The sequence below is a fragment of the Phyllobates terribilis genome, unplaced genomic scaffold (genome assembly GCF_046119375.1).
Source record: "Phyllobates terribilis strain yellow unplaced genomic scaffold, ASM4611937v1 Scaffold_12__6_contigs__length_324123572, whole genome shotgun sequence".
NCBI lineage: Eukaryota > Metazoa > Chordata > Amphibia > Anura > Dendrobatidae > Phyllobates > Phyllobates terribilis.
In genome coordinates, this window is record NW_027362772.1 from 36,938,167 (window position 1) to 36,952,870 (window position 14,704).

At 44.9% G+C, this 14,704-nt stretch overlaps 1 protein-coding gene across 3 annotated transcripts in view; it reads right to left on the reverse strand.

The window, feature by feature from the left end:
- LOC141173008 (sialic acid-binding Ig-like lectin 14) overlaps positions 1 to 14,704 on the reverse strand; it is a 77,750-nt gene that overhangs the window by 3,156 nt on the left and 59,890 nt on the right. The window contains exons 3-6 of one of the 3 annotated variants that reach the window (XM_073657625.1): positions 12,747 to 13,130; positions 11,198 to 11,461; positions 9,176 to 9,217; positions 7,517 to 7,558 (exon numbers count right to left, since the gene is read on the reverse strand). In XM_073657625.1, the coding sequence (XP_073513726.1) occupies positions 7,517 to 7,558; positions 9,176 to 9,217; positions 11,198 to 11,461; positions 12,747 to 13,130 (732 nt within the window). The remainder of the gene's footprint in view (positions 1 to 7,516; positions 7,559 to 9,175; positions 9,218 to 11,197; positions 11,462 to 12,746; positions 13,131 to 14,704) is intronic. The other 2 variants (XM_073657627.1, XM_073657628.1) reach the window with 2 other exon arrangements.

A 14,704-nucleotide genomic window follows, 5' to 3' on the forward strand; every position in this document is an offset into this window, starting at 1 on the left:
ATATCAGGCAGGCAGTGTGTATAGGCAGGCAGTGTATATAGCAGACTGCAGTGCACATAGCACAAGAGGCTCCATTCCAGTTCTGCCTTCTGCTGCTGTTTGATATTTCTATACAAAGGCCCAGGTCTCAGAGACTAGGAATACTTTTCTTTGGTTCTTAATCCTCATTATTTGCTATAAAAGCAATCCAGAGAACACCGTTTTTCTGTGCCATTTGCTTGTTGGCACTGCAGAATACAGCCAGGTCCTTTCCATATTAGAGCGCAAGAAATTCAGCTACTTAAAACTGTGTTTTCTCCGTAAAACGGATCCCATATACATTGTCAGAAAATACTGCCATTTCTGGCCTCCATTAAAAATTTCCTTTAGTGTGTCATTGAAGCAATTCACCGGAGTTTGCTGATCAAACTACTTACCTACAGGCCAGGTATTTAGAACTCTGTTTTCTTCGTCACACGGATCACATATAAGTTCGCTCAGTCATTTGTAGTGAGCGTGGAAGATACTGTCCTCCATTTAAAATGTTCAAGGCACGAGGCAAGGGACATGGAACTGGACGTGATGGTAATGGTGCATGCAGAGGTGGAGGACAAGGCTGTGGGAAAGCCAAAATTGTGCCACAACAAACACCCATATCTTCTCGTCTGACCTTCCTGTCCCAATTTCTAGGGGACCGCAGCACACCACTATTGTACCCAGAGCAGTGTCAAAAGGTTGTTGGTTGGATAGCGGATAATGCTTCCAGTCACTTAGCCACCACCACCACCACCACCCTGTCTTCCACACGGTCAAGTCTCAGTAGCCGTGATTTTGGACAGCATATTTCTCACCCTGATCTTCCTTCCTCCCACCATGACGAGTACCCAGAGACAACTTATCCCACACTTGGACACTCTGAAGAGCTGTTCACTTTTCCATTTATAGATTTGGGCCTCTTGCCCGGTCTATTTCAAGCGGGGCAAGAGGAGATCACGTGCAGTGATGCCCAAATATTTGAGCAGCCACGGTCACACAAAGGCAATGGTGGGAAAGTGTCACAAGAGCTGGACGATGATGAGACACAGTTGCCAGAAAGTCAGGAGGAGGACCAGGGTGCGGAAGTGGAAGACGAGGTGGTGGATGATATAGTAACTGACCCAACCTGGCAGAAGGACATGCAGAGCGAGGACAGCAGCACACAGTGGGAGGGAGGCAGAGCACCCCAACAGGCAGGAAGAAGCAGTGTGGTGGCCGCAGACAGAAGGCAGGCACCCGTTCCCCGTAACACCAACACGAAGGAAGTTGCCAGTGTAGCTGTTAGGTCTTCCCGAGTCTAGTTGTTTTTTAAAGACTCTGCCGATAACCCCAAAAAGGCCATTTGCACCACCTGCCAGGCCAGCATCAGCAGGGGTGGCAAAACTACCAGCCTGACCACCACCAGCATGATCAGGTGCATGGCAGCAAAGCACCCAACTTTGTGGGTCGAACCCCAGGGTCCAGGAACAGTGTCTGCGGGTGGCACCATTGACTGGTGTGTGATGTCCCCACTCGTTGTAACTCTACACTGCAGATGTTGGGAAGGATTTGTGAGCAGAAGAGGGAAGCTGTTGAGTATCAGCATCAACAAGGCCGTCGGTATTCAGTTCAGACTCCACACATAAGACCGCAGGAGTAGACATAGATGTCAGACATATGTACCATCCTCCAAAACTTTGAGGACTCCACCAAGATGGTGAGTGGCGATGATGCCATAATTAGTGTCACCATCCTGCTTCTCTGTCTTCTGAAATGCTCTCTGCTCACAATCAAAGAGGATGCATTGCATGCGGAGCACGATGAGATGGAGCAAGGAACCATATAGGGTGATTACACACAGCCAAGCCTCATCTCATCCCAACGTGGATTGGGAGACAATGAGGAAGAGGAGGAAGGACAGGAGCTAGTTTCATGCACTATAGACGGTACTACCTGCACAGCTGTCATACCGTCTGTTCAGCATGGATGGCCAGAGGACAGAGAGGAGGAGGAGGAGAGCATGGTCAGTCATCCTCTTAGTGAGGACACGGAAGTCTTGCCTGTTAGTAGTCTGGCACGCATGGCTGAGTTTATGTTACACTGCCTTTCCCATGGCCCTCGCGTACTCAAAATTTTGGGTGACAGTCATTACTGGTTGGTGACACTTCTAGACCCACGCTACAAGAAGAACTTTATATCTCTAATTCCTGAGGTGAACAGGTGTACAAAAATGGAGCAGTACCAGAAGGCCCTTGTTGCGGAACTATTAAAAAAATTCCCATCTGAAAACGCTTTTGGCAGAGGGCACACTTCGTTGGACAACCAAGGAGTACAGGCGAGAGAGACACAACTTCAATCCAGCAGAGGCAGGGGAACGCTGTCAAAGTTCTGGGAGAGTGTTCTCAGACCATCCCTTCGCACAGGCCCTGAGGCGCGGGGTACTCTCACAAGGAGTCCAAAGTTTGGGAAGATGCTGACGGAGTACCTTGCCGATCATACCAACGTCCTCCATGATTCCGCTGTGCCTTATAATTATTGGGTATCCAAGCTGGATATGTGGAATGAACTGGCTCTCTTTGACTTGGAGGTCCTGGTCTGCCCTGCCGCCATCGTTTTATCAGAGCGGGTTTTTAGTGTCGCTGGTCGAATTATAACTGATAAGCGCATCCGCCTGTCAACTGAAAATGCTGACAGGCTGACTCTTATAAAAATGAACAAGGGCTGGATTGGGCCAGACTTCTCAACACCTCCGAATGATAGCAGCGTAACATAAACTCAAATCCATTGTCTTTTCTTGGGAGTTGCAGTCCCATGCACCTTTTCACACCCACACATGGGTATACGCTTCCTGATTTTGGCTAATTTCTCTTGTCCTCCTCCTTCTCCTCATCCTCCACCACCATATCACCAGGGTGTCCTAGGTCTGTGATGCAACACCCACATAATTTTTTTAAAGGGTGTTTATGATGCCTGTAAAAAAATTTTTTTATACAGTATGTTCATCTATACCGCCCAGGGGTAAATGTTTGTCAGCCCATACACTTAGCGCATGGGCATTACAAGTGTAGGAGGCCCGCTCCTTTCTAATGGGAACATTTTTTTATGAGGCCCTCCTCCACGTCTCTTCCAAGGGGCATTGAAGTGCCTCCAAATTTTTGGCAGTCCTTGCATTCACTGCATAGGCCAACACTATGGGAGACTCTCTCCTTTCTAATGGGAATTTGTCGTTACTGTGGCCCTGCTCTATGTGTCTTTAAATTCTTAGTGGGGTTTTTCCTAAAATTAGTCAGCCGTTGGACTCAATGCATACCCTATAACTGTATAGCAGAACCTCTCCTTTCTAATGGGAATATGTCGTACCTTGTTACTGTGGCCCTGCTCCGTGTGTCTTTAAATTCTTAGTGGGGTTTTTCCTAAAATTGGTCAGCCGTTGGACTCACTGCATACCCTATAACGGTATAGCAGACTCTCTCCTTTCTAATGGGAACATGTCGTACTTGTTACTGTGGCCCTGCTCTATGTGTCTTTAAATTCTTAGTGGGGTTTTTCCTAAAATTAGTCAGCCGTTGGACTCAATGCATACCCTATAACTGTATAGCAGACCCTCTCCCTTCTAATGGGAACATGTTTTACCTTGTTACTGTGACCCTGCTGCGTGTGTCTTTAAATTCTTAGTGGGGTTTTTCCTAAAATTGGTCAGCCGTTGGACTCACTGCATACCCTATAACTGTATAGCAGACTATAGGAGACACGCTCCTTTATAATGGGAACTTTTTTTTACTGAGACCCTCCTCTATGTCTCTTCAAAGGGGTATTGGGATGCGTCCAAACTTTTGGCAGCCCTTGCAGTCACTGGATACGCAATAACAGTATTGGAGACCCACTTGTTCATAATGGGAACAACAAAGCATAGCCGGCTGATGGCTCTTTAACAATATCTAGGGCCGACTGCTGGCTTTTTAAGAATAGTAAGGGCCGTCTGATGTCCCTATAAAAATAGGCTTTATGACTTTCAGAGTCCCTCCATCATAAAAAAACAGGATGTGTCTGATGATGTGTCACACACCACATTGCCAGATAAGGTTGCAAAATGTTAAAATGACATTTCCCGGTGAATGCATTTGTCTTAAAAAAAAACGTAAAAAAGCAAAACAATAGGATCTTTCTTTAGTATAAAAAACAGCGTCACCAATTTAACAACAATGTAATCACATTGTTCAGCTCATGCCCCTCCTCCATCTCCGAAATGACCACATCAGTCACAAGCTGACAGCACTGCAGCACTGCCTTGGCCAAGCGGCAACAGACTGTGCTGAAGATAACATGCTTAATGCTTAATTGACAAACCGCCCAGCGCTGCAGAGTTGTTGAAAGCTGTAACACAGCAGCCTGATCTGTGGCTCTCACCGCTGATCCTACAGCCAGGCATGGTTGTGTGTGACAATGGGCGGAACCTGGTGACGGAGAAATGACAGCCGGGGTAGATACGGTTTCCCTCTATGCCAGTCCTTTCACCTAGCTAAAAAATATGGCTGTGGTGAAATATAACTCCCACTGAGAAGCTGTTTCAGATTGAAAAACATTATGCCCACCAGAGGATTTGATTCTGAGGGCTAACCTTTCTCCCCTGCTCAAGAGCCCCATAGCAGCTGCCAAGTTAGCGCTATCATGAACTCTCCTGAGGTAGAAGCCAAGGCACACCAGAGGATTCTCTGGTGGGACCGTTCAACCCTGCCAAGAAGCAGTCCTGGCTAAGAAAAGTGTGTGAAAAGGTTCCTGGACACTCTATGGCTGCTTTTTTACTGAGGAGGAAACACATGCAAACACGGAGAGAACATACAAAGTCCTTACAGATGTTGTCCTTGTTGAGATTTGAACCCAGGATCCCTGCAAGTCTTCAGTGCTAACCACTGATCCAATGTGCTGCCGTTCACCCTCTAATATCTAACAGGCTGGAGAAACTTGCACCTACCGCCACTCTATCTTCAGCTCCTTTGTGAGAAAATGTATTTGAGCAGCCACTCAGTCTACCAAATAAAATTCCTGAGAAGGAAATTGGGGATGGCTTTGCTACTGGTACTGGGGGCAGTGCTAATACCATGGCGTTGTACCGTAGTTTTCTGGAAATATTCCAGGCTGGTAGGAGGCAAGCAAATTCCCACAGAAAAGTACCATCAGTAATGTTCAGGCCACATTTCAAGTACAAGCAGCTTTAGAGGACTTCCTGGGAGAAATAATACGCAGGGTACATACGGTTTTCCTCTATGTAAGTACTTTTACCGAGCTAAATACAACACTTAGCAAAAAAAGTTGTGGACTGGCTCCGTACCATCCCTGGCCAAATTCACCTGTCCACGTGTTTGTGGTTAGGCGGTCCTTCACAGTAAGTGCACTGGGGAGGGCACGGGTAATGCTGTTGGACCCGTGCTTGTAGAAGGCGGAGGCGATACCGAGAAATATAGTGGTGGCTGGGGACCGAGTATGGACACCCGGCCACTGCCAGCATGAGGTTGTAAAAAGCTTCTGCCTCCATGAGCCTAAAAGGCCGCATTTCAAGTATAAGCAGCTGTAAAAAATTTGGCAGTATAGTATTGCAGCCTGTGGGTGGGTGGGTGGCTGCCTGCATACTTGCACTTGCATTCCAAGGAATGGGGTAGGGACAACTGAACGCTGCAGTGGGACAAGGACGTGGATGGTGATTGTTGCAAGCCTGCAACGACAGGTGCATGGCGGGAGGCATCTTCACATGCTCCAAGGATCACTTATGATGTGCACACTTTTAGGCAGTGACCTGGGAGTCAGAGATGTTTCCAGAGGTCTTCCCCATGCTGTTCCCATGTCTTTTCAGCACTGTATGCATGTCTCTGATGATGTGTCACACACCACAAGGCCAGATAAGGTTGTAAAATGTTAAAATAAAATTTCCTGGTGAATGCATTTGTCTTGGTTGAAAGCAGTTCAAAAGTGCAAAAACGCATCAAAAACGCTACGTGTGAACATAGCCCAAGTTGTGGAGGAGTAATTTTGTTTTTGGTTATTTATTTTGCCTTTTATACAAGTCTTTACCCTGGAAAGGATGTTCTTTAACATATTTCCCAGGAAAATCCATTTTGGTTTCGTTTTTGTATGTTTTATTGTGAGTCCGTAAAAGTGGCGAAATACTCTGACCACGTTGCTAACAGCAGTGATCTGGGAGTCAGAGATGCTTCTAGGGGTCTTCCCCATGCTGTTACCATGTCATTTGAGCACTGTTCCCATTGATTTGGGCAATTTTTAGGCCCTCTGCAGACCTCCGGGGGGAGCCGCCTGAAAAATGCTCGAGTTTCCCATAGACTTACATTGGGCTCGTTGCTCGGGTCGAGCACCCGAGTATTCCAATTTGTTCGACCCGAGCAATGAGTACCCGAGCATTTTAGTGCTCGCTCATTACTAGTCCTGACCTCAGCTCTCTCTGTGTTTTGAAGATGCAGACACAGTTGTTGAGTCTCAGTGCTGGAGGTGTTATTATGTCAAAATTTCTCAGTTCCTGCGCCAAGCCACCAAAAGCACAGAGCGGAGCAGCTCATGGCAGAAACAGGGCTAGGAGAAGGGTCTTTTTTTACTTTGCTAGTGCATTACTTGGATGGGTTGGAGGGGCTCCTTACTATGGGGGGTGCACTGTGAAATGGGGCATTATAATGTATTGGGGTACTGTGGGGGCATCATGCTGCTGTAGAGACTATAGCGCATCATTAAGTAGAGGGACACTGAGGGAGCATTATACTGTGTGTAGGGGCACCATACTATGTGTGGGGGTCCTCAATGTCATTCAGCACTATGGGATAGGATAGGAGAAAAAAATTGTTGATAAAGGAAGGAGGAGAAAGAAGAGGAGAAATGGAAAAAGAGTAGGAAAAGGAAAAAAAGAAGATACAAGGGGAGAGAAAAAGATGAGAACAAAAAGGAGGAGAGGAAAAAATGGAGAAGAAAGTGAAAGTGTCTCGACTCTGTTGTCCAGTATCCCGGGACCAGGGGCTCCTTCCCTGTGCCTAATGCTAGGTGGTGCCCTAGCAAGCATTTTTCCCTGGATTACTTCTAATGGTGAAGACGCTGGGGCCATATACCTTGCTGAGCTCCTTAATCCACCCTCAGCCTGTTCCTTCCACCTACCTAAGGAAGAGGGGAGTAGCACTGTATCACAATAAACCAACCTATACTAACAAAGTATATACAGGTAAAATACCAGTCATACAAATATGCACACATAAACAACAGAGCATAATACTGGGGAATGGATGATGGGGAAAAACCAAAGTAGGAGAAGGAGAGGATTTCCACCAAACACGTTCTCAAACAACAAAAGAAAAGCTATATTATTTGTCTATATTTAGTAAATACAATTGGGCCGCTTCCCCAACACCAGGACAGAACTTCTAAGACATCGGTGAGACACACCAATACTATTATTATAGGGGCACAGTTACACTAAAAAAGTTGTCAAAGTGCCAAAGTGCTAATGGTGAAGACGCCAAGGGCCACGTACCTTGCTGGGCTTCTGAATCCTCCCGCAATCTCTTCCCTCCCCCTACCAAGGGAAGAGGGGAGTAGTATTATATGGTAGGACACCAACCAGACTAGCAAGCTAATACGAACAGATAAAGGAAAATACAGATCATACAAATATGTAGATACAAACAACAGAGGAAAACACCGGGGAGTGGATGATGGGGAAAAAAACAAAGTAGGAGAAGGAGAGGATTTGCACACAACCAAAACCAAGCAACAGTCTCAGATAAATCCACCAAATGCCTTCTTAAACAGCAACTCTCCACCAACTTCTGAAACCATGCAGCAATGAAGCTAGCTAGAGCAATGACTGCTTGCCTGAGCCCAGAATATATAGGAGAGGTGAGTGACTAACAGTGAACAGCTGAGAGCCTTAATACAGGTATGCTTCCAAGAGCTCTCAACTGAACAGATTAACCCCTGCACTGATAGAAGAACCTGCACTGTATAATATGAAGGAGAAGTGCTTCTAGTCAATGCAGGAGTAGGAGGAATCAGACAGTGCAGTCGTCTGACTCTGTCGTGGTAAACCAGTGACAGAAAGAAAAAGTAGCAGAAGAGGAGCGGTAGACATGAAAAAAGAACAGAAGGAAATACTATTTAAAGTGGAAGGCACAAAGAAAGGTGAGGAGGAGAAAGATAAGGGTGAGTAGAGAAAGTAATAGAAGAAGATAAGAAGAAGGAAAAAAGACAAGATGAAAGAGCAAGAAAAGAAGTAAAAAATAGGAAAGAGCAAGAGGAAGAAGAAGAAAAGAAAAAGGGAAGAAGGAAAGGAAGATTAATACATTTATTCAGACATAAGGGATTGCTTTACCAAGACAGGTTTCCAATCTTGGGGTTATTCAGTTCAGATAAAGAAATCTATTTACAAGTGTATGAATGAATATTATATTTGAAGATTTAAGGAGATTTTACCAAGCTTCAACCTTCTTTTACTCCCTACTGATATGGGATAACTTTCCCGATCACTGAGGGATCTCCACTGATCTCATGAACAAGGTTTTGGGCAAAGAGAAAGGACACTGAGGAATAGATGAGAGAAGGGGTCTTCATGTCATAAAATTGTAGTCAATTTGGAGTGTAATGGTGAGGAGTCGTATTAGAGACAAAGCAGGGTTCCCGAATTTTCTTTAAAGAGGTTGTCCACTACTTTAGCATTGATGACCTATCCTTAGGATAGGTCCTTAAGATAGGTCATCAAAGTCTGATCGGCCGGGGTCCGACACCCTGCACTCCCACCGCCAGCTGGAAGTGCTCACTTGCGGAGCTTCTCCGTCTTTTGGTAATGGCCAAGGATTGGTACTACATATCTGCCTCCTATTCAAATCAATAGAAGGCGTAGTACCCTGCAGAGGTCACTATCAGAAGATGGCCAGCTCCGCAAGTGAGTAGTTCTGGCCGGCCAGCGGCTGACGCCACCCCCAGCTGATCGGTGGGGGTGCCGGGTGTCTGACCCCGACCAATCAGACATTGGTGACCTATCCTAAGGATAGGTCATCAATGAATAGTAGTGTACCACGTTTTTAATATTAGAGAAGTTGCAGAGTCATAGTGAAGACTCCATTCTATTGCATAAAGCTCAGCTGTGTTATATTTGCATATACTGTAATTTATGCTCTAAAAAATATAACTTTACCTTCAGATGATTGACCGGTGATTCCTATGCTTCCAGGGGGGGCTGAAAGAAAACACTGCTATTTAGCTGCTATAGGAGACCAGTCTACAGGAGAACAGTTGGCTGCATTACTTATCTTAATGGATGGTGAGAACATTGGATGACCAGGGACAAGTCTATGTGGTGCCCCAGCGGGTCCAGTTGCCACAGAGGTACTGCATCTCATCCAGAGTTGTGGTACTCCACTCTCAGGTAAGGAGGGAGCACTACCCGGGACCCACACACCTACATCCAACATTACATCACTCCAGACCAGCAGGCGAGGCAAGATGTACTTGGTCACTGCTGAGCCCTGTCCCTGGCTGGAAGGGGGGGAACCAAAAGAGAGGGAACCATGTAGTGGGTGTGTGTGGAGGAAGAATTTTAGGGGAGCACAGAGGGTAGGAGTATAAAAAGAAGGGTAGAAAGTTCTAGAGAGAGTTCTGCTCAGGGGAGCAGTTGAAGACAGTTCTGCTCAGGAGAGCAACAAAGGAGTTCAGTGGAGAGGAGTGAGAGAAGAGAGGGACACAGTCAGAGAGGCCCAGGAGGAGGAAAGTGAGGAAAGAAGACATGAGCAGTGAGGAGGGCTCCAGAGAGATAGAAGGGATCCCAGGGGAACGGCGAGTGCAGGATGCCACCCTTGCGCCCAAATTCATGCTGACGTGGAGGGATCAGGCAGCAGTAGGGGACCGGCCCCAGCCTAGTGGAGTACTTTAGGTCTCAGCTAGCAAACCGGAGGTTGCAGCATTTCAGGTGCTGTAGCCACACTCTACACATAATCGCCGAAAAGGTGGCCATAGAGGACCAAGGGGACAAGGCCCGCGGCCACTGGCTTGGGACACTGGGTGTGAGGTGCAGGGCAGGAGACGATCTGGAGAGGTACACAGAAAGGGGTCCCGTTCAAGCGCTTCCAAGATAACTGAGAGTTGGCTGGATCTCTTCCCCGGAGGACAGAGGACGATGTGGGCAGTTATAACCTGGCCATTGTAACTTGGAGCAGCTTAACAACTGTAAGTAAAGCCTGAAGACTGCACCCCACTGTGTCCTTGACTAATTACTGCATCACCAGCCCTGCACTACACTGTCCCAGCCGGCAACATCTACCTTTAAAAATCACCATTTACTGCCCTGGAGCTTAGCTCTGCCCGCGGAGAGCTGAACCAACAATGCTGCGTCACAATCAGCTCCAGTGGATCTGCACCACAGTGGCGGCCCCATAAAGCCGCATACCACGGGTGGCGTTACGAATACATTCCCCAAAATTGACGTTTACACTTATCGTTCATTTGACCGCCCGGGGCCACGGTCACTGCCATCGTGACTACCCCAGAAAAGGACCAGCCTGGCTACCAAGTACCCCATGGCCCCAGTGGGCGCATCACCTACAAGGTTAGCAAACAACGGTGGAGCATTAAAAAGAAACATGAAATAAAGCTGGAAAGATCATATCTCATTTTCCAGTTGGGATTTGTTGATAATGAACCATCCAATTTCAATTTTTTTGTTATGGAACCTTCTCATCTCTATATAATCAATAGTGTGACTACATTTTCCTTTCTATGGTTTATGTATCCCACCTCTCACATGATTTAGCATTTTCGTGAACATAAAATAATTTTGAGGGAAAAAAAAAATCTGACTCCATTTTATGAGTGGATGAAGACATGAGCTAGAAAGGCAGTGTCCATCACTCGGTTACTAATACTTTATTAGGAATGTTGGGAGTCAGAAGGACAATGCCAGAATGAGGTTCCTTGATCTTACTTGAAAATATTATACCCAAAGTATCAATCATCTATAAGATATATTAGATTCTTTGTCAATATTCTCATAAGATACAGACCCATGTGGCAAGAGTTTGGCTCCAAAGACACTTCCAATTAGGGTGGTCTTCTGCTGAGCATTTGGGGCCATATTTAAGTCAGAGTCTATATCCACCATGATCTTTTGATTTTCTGATCGACCTCTCTAATCAAAATACTTCCAAAACTAATATGTACTCACGGTAGACATCAAGTAAAATGGTTTTCCTGGTTGTCTTCCCCTTTGTGTTTGTCATTTCGCATGTGATGTTTTCTTGGTGATCATCTGTAGAAGGGGTAAATGTAACAGTAGATGAATTCTTCCAGACACCGTCCACGTTGCTTTTCTTCCACTGGAAAGTTAAAGATGTTGCTGGGCAGTTTCCAGGAGGAGCACAGGTCAGGGTCTTCTTGATACCAGCAATCAAGGTTCCAAAATCTGAGATGACCGGTTCATCTGTGAGATCTACACAATGATAAAAGAATCTTGTGTCCATAAAACATCTACTATGAGGGTCAGTCAATAAGTAATGCCTCCTATTTTTTTTCTCCTTTTAATTGGCAAGTAATTCAAATGCAATTACATAGGTTAAAAACCACAACATTAACAATTAATTTGTCACTTTTCAATATAATCTCGATCCATTTCCACAGTCTTGGTCCACCGTTTAACAAGGGCATGTATTCCAGCATGGTAAAAAGCATGGTCTTGCTTCCTAAGCCATTGACGCACGGACTTTTTCACGGCCTCCTCATCCTCAAAGTGAATCCCACGATGAGCTTCTTTTAGCGGCCCGAACAGATGGAAGGTCACCACGAATTATATCATCGACTCGCTGAATGTTGCTTGGAGTCACTGCGGTTACTGGGCTGCCACTCCGCATTTTGTCAGCTAACGGTGATGGCCATTCAGCTGTGTTACAGCGACAAACTCGAAATTAGAATATTTAACATAACTACCTTATTTAAGGAAAAAAAAATAGGAGGCATTACTTATTGACTGACCCTCGTACAATGTATGAAACAGAACTTTTTTGTGAATAGGAAGTATGGCCAGTGGTATTGTGGGGGGTACCAGTACCTGGGGGCAAGGCAAATATTTTCCTCCCCTAACTCGCTGACCATTATCACTTTCTGAGTCCCTTCCATCAGTCCAGTATGAAACTCCTTATCCCCGAGCATATGTAAATACAGACATAATTATGGTTTGCCATTGAACCCTCTAGTTTTTTTTTGCTTTTGCAAAAAATAAAAAGTTCTACATTATCTTTTTATTTTTTTTATTTTTTACAATTGTAATTTTTTTATGTAACAATTTTTTTTTGTATAGCCCTAAACCTAATCCTAACTCTATCCCTACCCCTAAATCTAGTCATTACCTTAGTCCTAAGCCTTGCCATAACCAAAACTGTCCTAATATTAAGTGTGTCCCATGTGAAAAATAAAAAAAAAGATCAGTAATAAACTTTAAAGAGTAACTAAACTTTTGTTGAAATTTTTATATGGTCGATGTTTTTTATTGCAGTTTGCTGGGTGGTCTGTGTCTGATATCTCAAAAGATCTCTAAAATGTGCCTGAATGTGAGAGCAGAGAAGAATAATAATTCAATAAAAATTCATAAACTACAACATAAAAAACATTCAACGTAGACTGTCATAGACTTTATCGTGAATCCTTACTCCGCCAGGTTCTCTCTTGAGCTGCTCACTCCCAAGACGTCTTGATGACTACGTTAAGATTCTGGCACTTACCAGTCACAGTAATGGTTGTTGCATTTCTGATATAGCCATATTTCACTGTACTTTCTTTACTTTCTTCAAATCTGAAGAAATACGTCTCCTCATCTTCTTTCCTTGCGTCAGTGATTGTCAGGGTGCAGTCTCCAGTATCTAGATTTCCCGTCAGATGGAAGTTTACCTTTTGCACCTCACTGGATTTATTATTTGTAGCTACAATATACAATGGAGTTAAAGGTGCCTTCACCCGTATCCAGTATCCAGTTGAATTACTGAATGTATTTCTACTGTCAGCGGCGAAGGTGCAAGGAATCGTCACACACAGACCCTCCTGTACACTGACGTCAGGAGACACTTGGATAGCATAGTACGGAGCAGCTGTGACCTGGCATGTGACACCTGTAAAGCGATAAAATATGGCATTACTACGACAAAATATATCAACATACTGTAGATATTGATCAAAGTTTTTACCTGTTTCTTTCATAACTCAATATAACAGAATTAGAGATTAGCAAAATCAATTCAATGAGAGTTGAATTTGTAGGAATTTGATGCACTTGGTAAACTTGAAAAATTTGCTTAACCTCATTTTCCACATTGCAAAAAATTATACTAGTCACATTGACACCAATGTCCCCATTGGGGTTCACAATCTAAGTTCGCTATCAGTATGTATTCGGAGTGTGGGAGGAAACCGGAGAACCCGGAGGAAACCCACATAAGCACAGTGTCCTGGAAGGTGTGGGAAAGACTAAGCGCAACACGAAGAAAAGAGGGGGAGGAAGCCCAAACACTAGGGAAATGGGGACTGGAGATCCTTAGGCAGATCTAATATCACCCTGCCTATCCTACCGTCCTTATATAGGTTCCACACCAATCGCCGAGCAGGACCGTAAACCCTGTATATCCCTAGAGCTTTGTCCTAGATAGAGAGGGGGAGAAGTGAGCACTGGTCAGGCCCCAATACAAACTAAAGACAGCAAGGTAGACAAGCAAAGGGGATAAACTTAGCTTGAGCAGACACTAGAGGAGTAATGCCAACAGTCCTCCAAGGGCACCAGAGAAGAATCCAGCCAACAGATAGTGCTCCAATCATCCATAAAGGTACATAGAAGTATAACTGGCTATTCCCTGGAGCAAATTGAATGTTTTTAACTCCCATGTAAGGGTGTTTCAATCAGCAACAGGAGGGAGATCACCGCTGGGTCTTAAAGGAAGAAGGATTAAGAAGATGTCTGCAATGTCATGCGCGGTGACCTTCTCCAGCCAGAGCCAAAGCAACTGTCTGTTACACCGGAAACACCCGTGGCACACAGTGAGAACATGCAAACTCCTTGCAGACGTTGTACTTAGTGGGATTTGAACCCATGACCCCAGCGCTGCAAGGCTTCAGTGCTAACCACTGAGTCCCCGGTACAGTGCTGACCACTGAGCCGTATCATCAAACCATTATATTTGGATGGTATATACCAGAGATCAGTAAATAAATTGCAGTGGGATCTAAGGAGTAAGGTTTCTCATTGTGGAGAGTGACATGCCAAATCCTGGCATGCCAGTATGAGGAGACTTAAACGCCTTGCATGCTCCTCTGCGAAATTAAACCAAGTCAAATCAGTTCTCATACTTTGCATTAATGAGGGGCAATACCCCAAAACACTGTGTCTGCAAATTGGGATTCTGGTTTGGCTTTTATCCTAAGTCTTATTGCAAGGCTCCTTAAAGTGTCGATATTGACTTTTAGGATTTCTACCTTCAGTAGATGGCACTAGAGTTTAAGTCCTCTCTGAAGAGGCAATTTGCATATTTAAATTTAAGTGGAGATTCTAGTTGAATTTTACAAAAAAAAAGGAATTCAGCAAAATGCAGATTTTTTGGAATTCACTTCAGCACTGATTCAGCGAAATGTCAACCGCTGTCTACCATTTTTTGAACCGTTAAGGGTCATCAAAAGTTAAAAAATAACAAAAAAT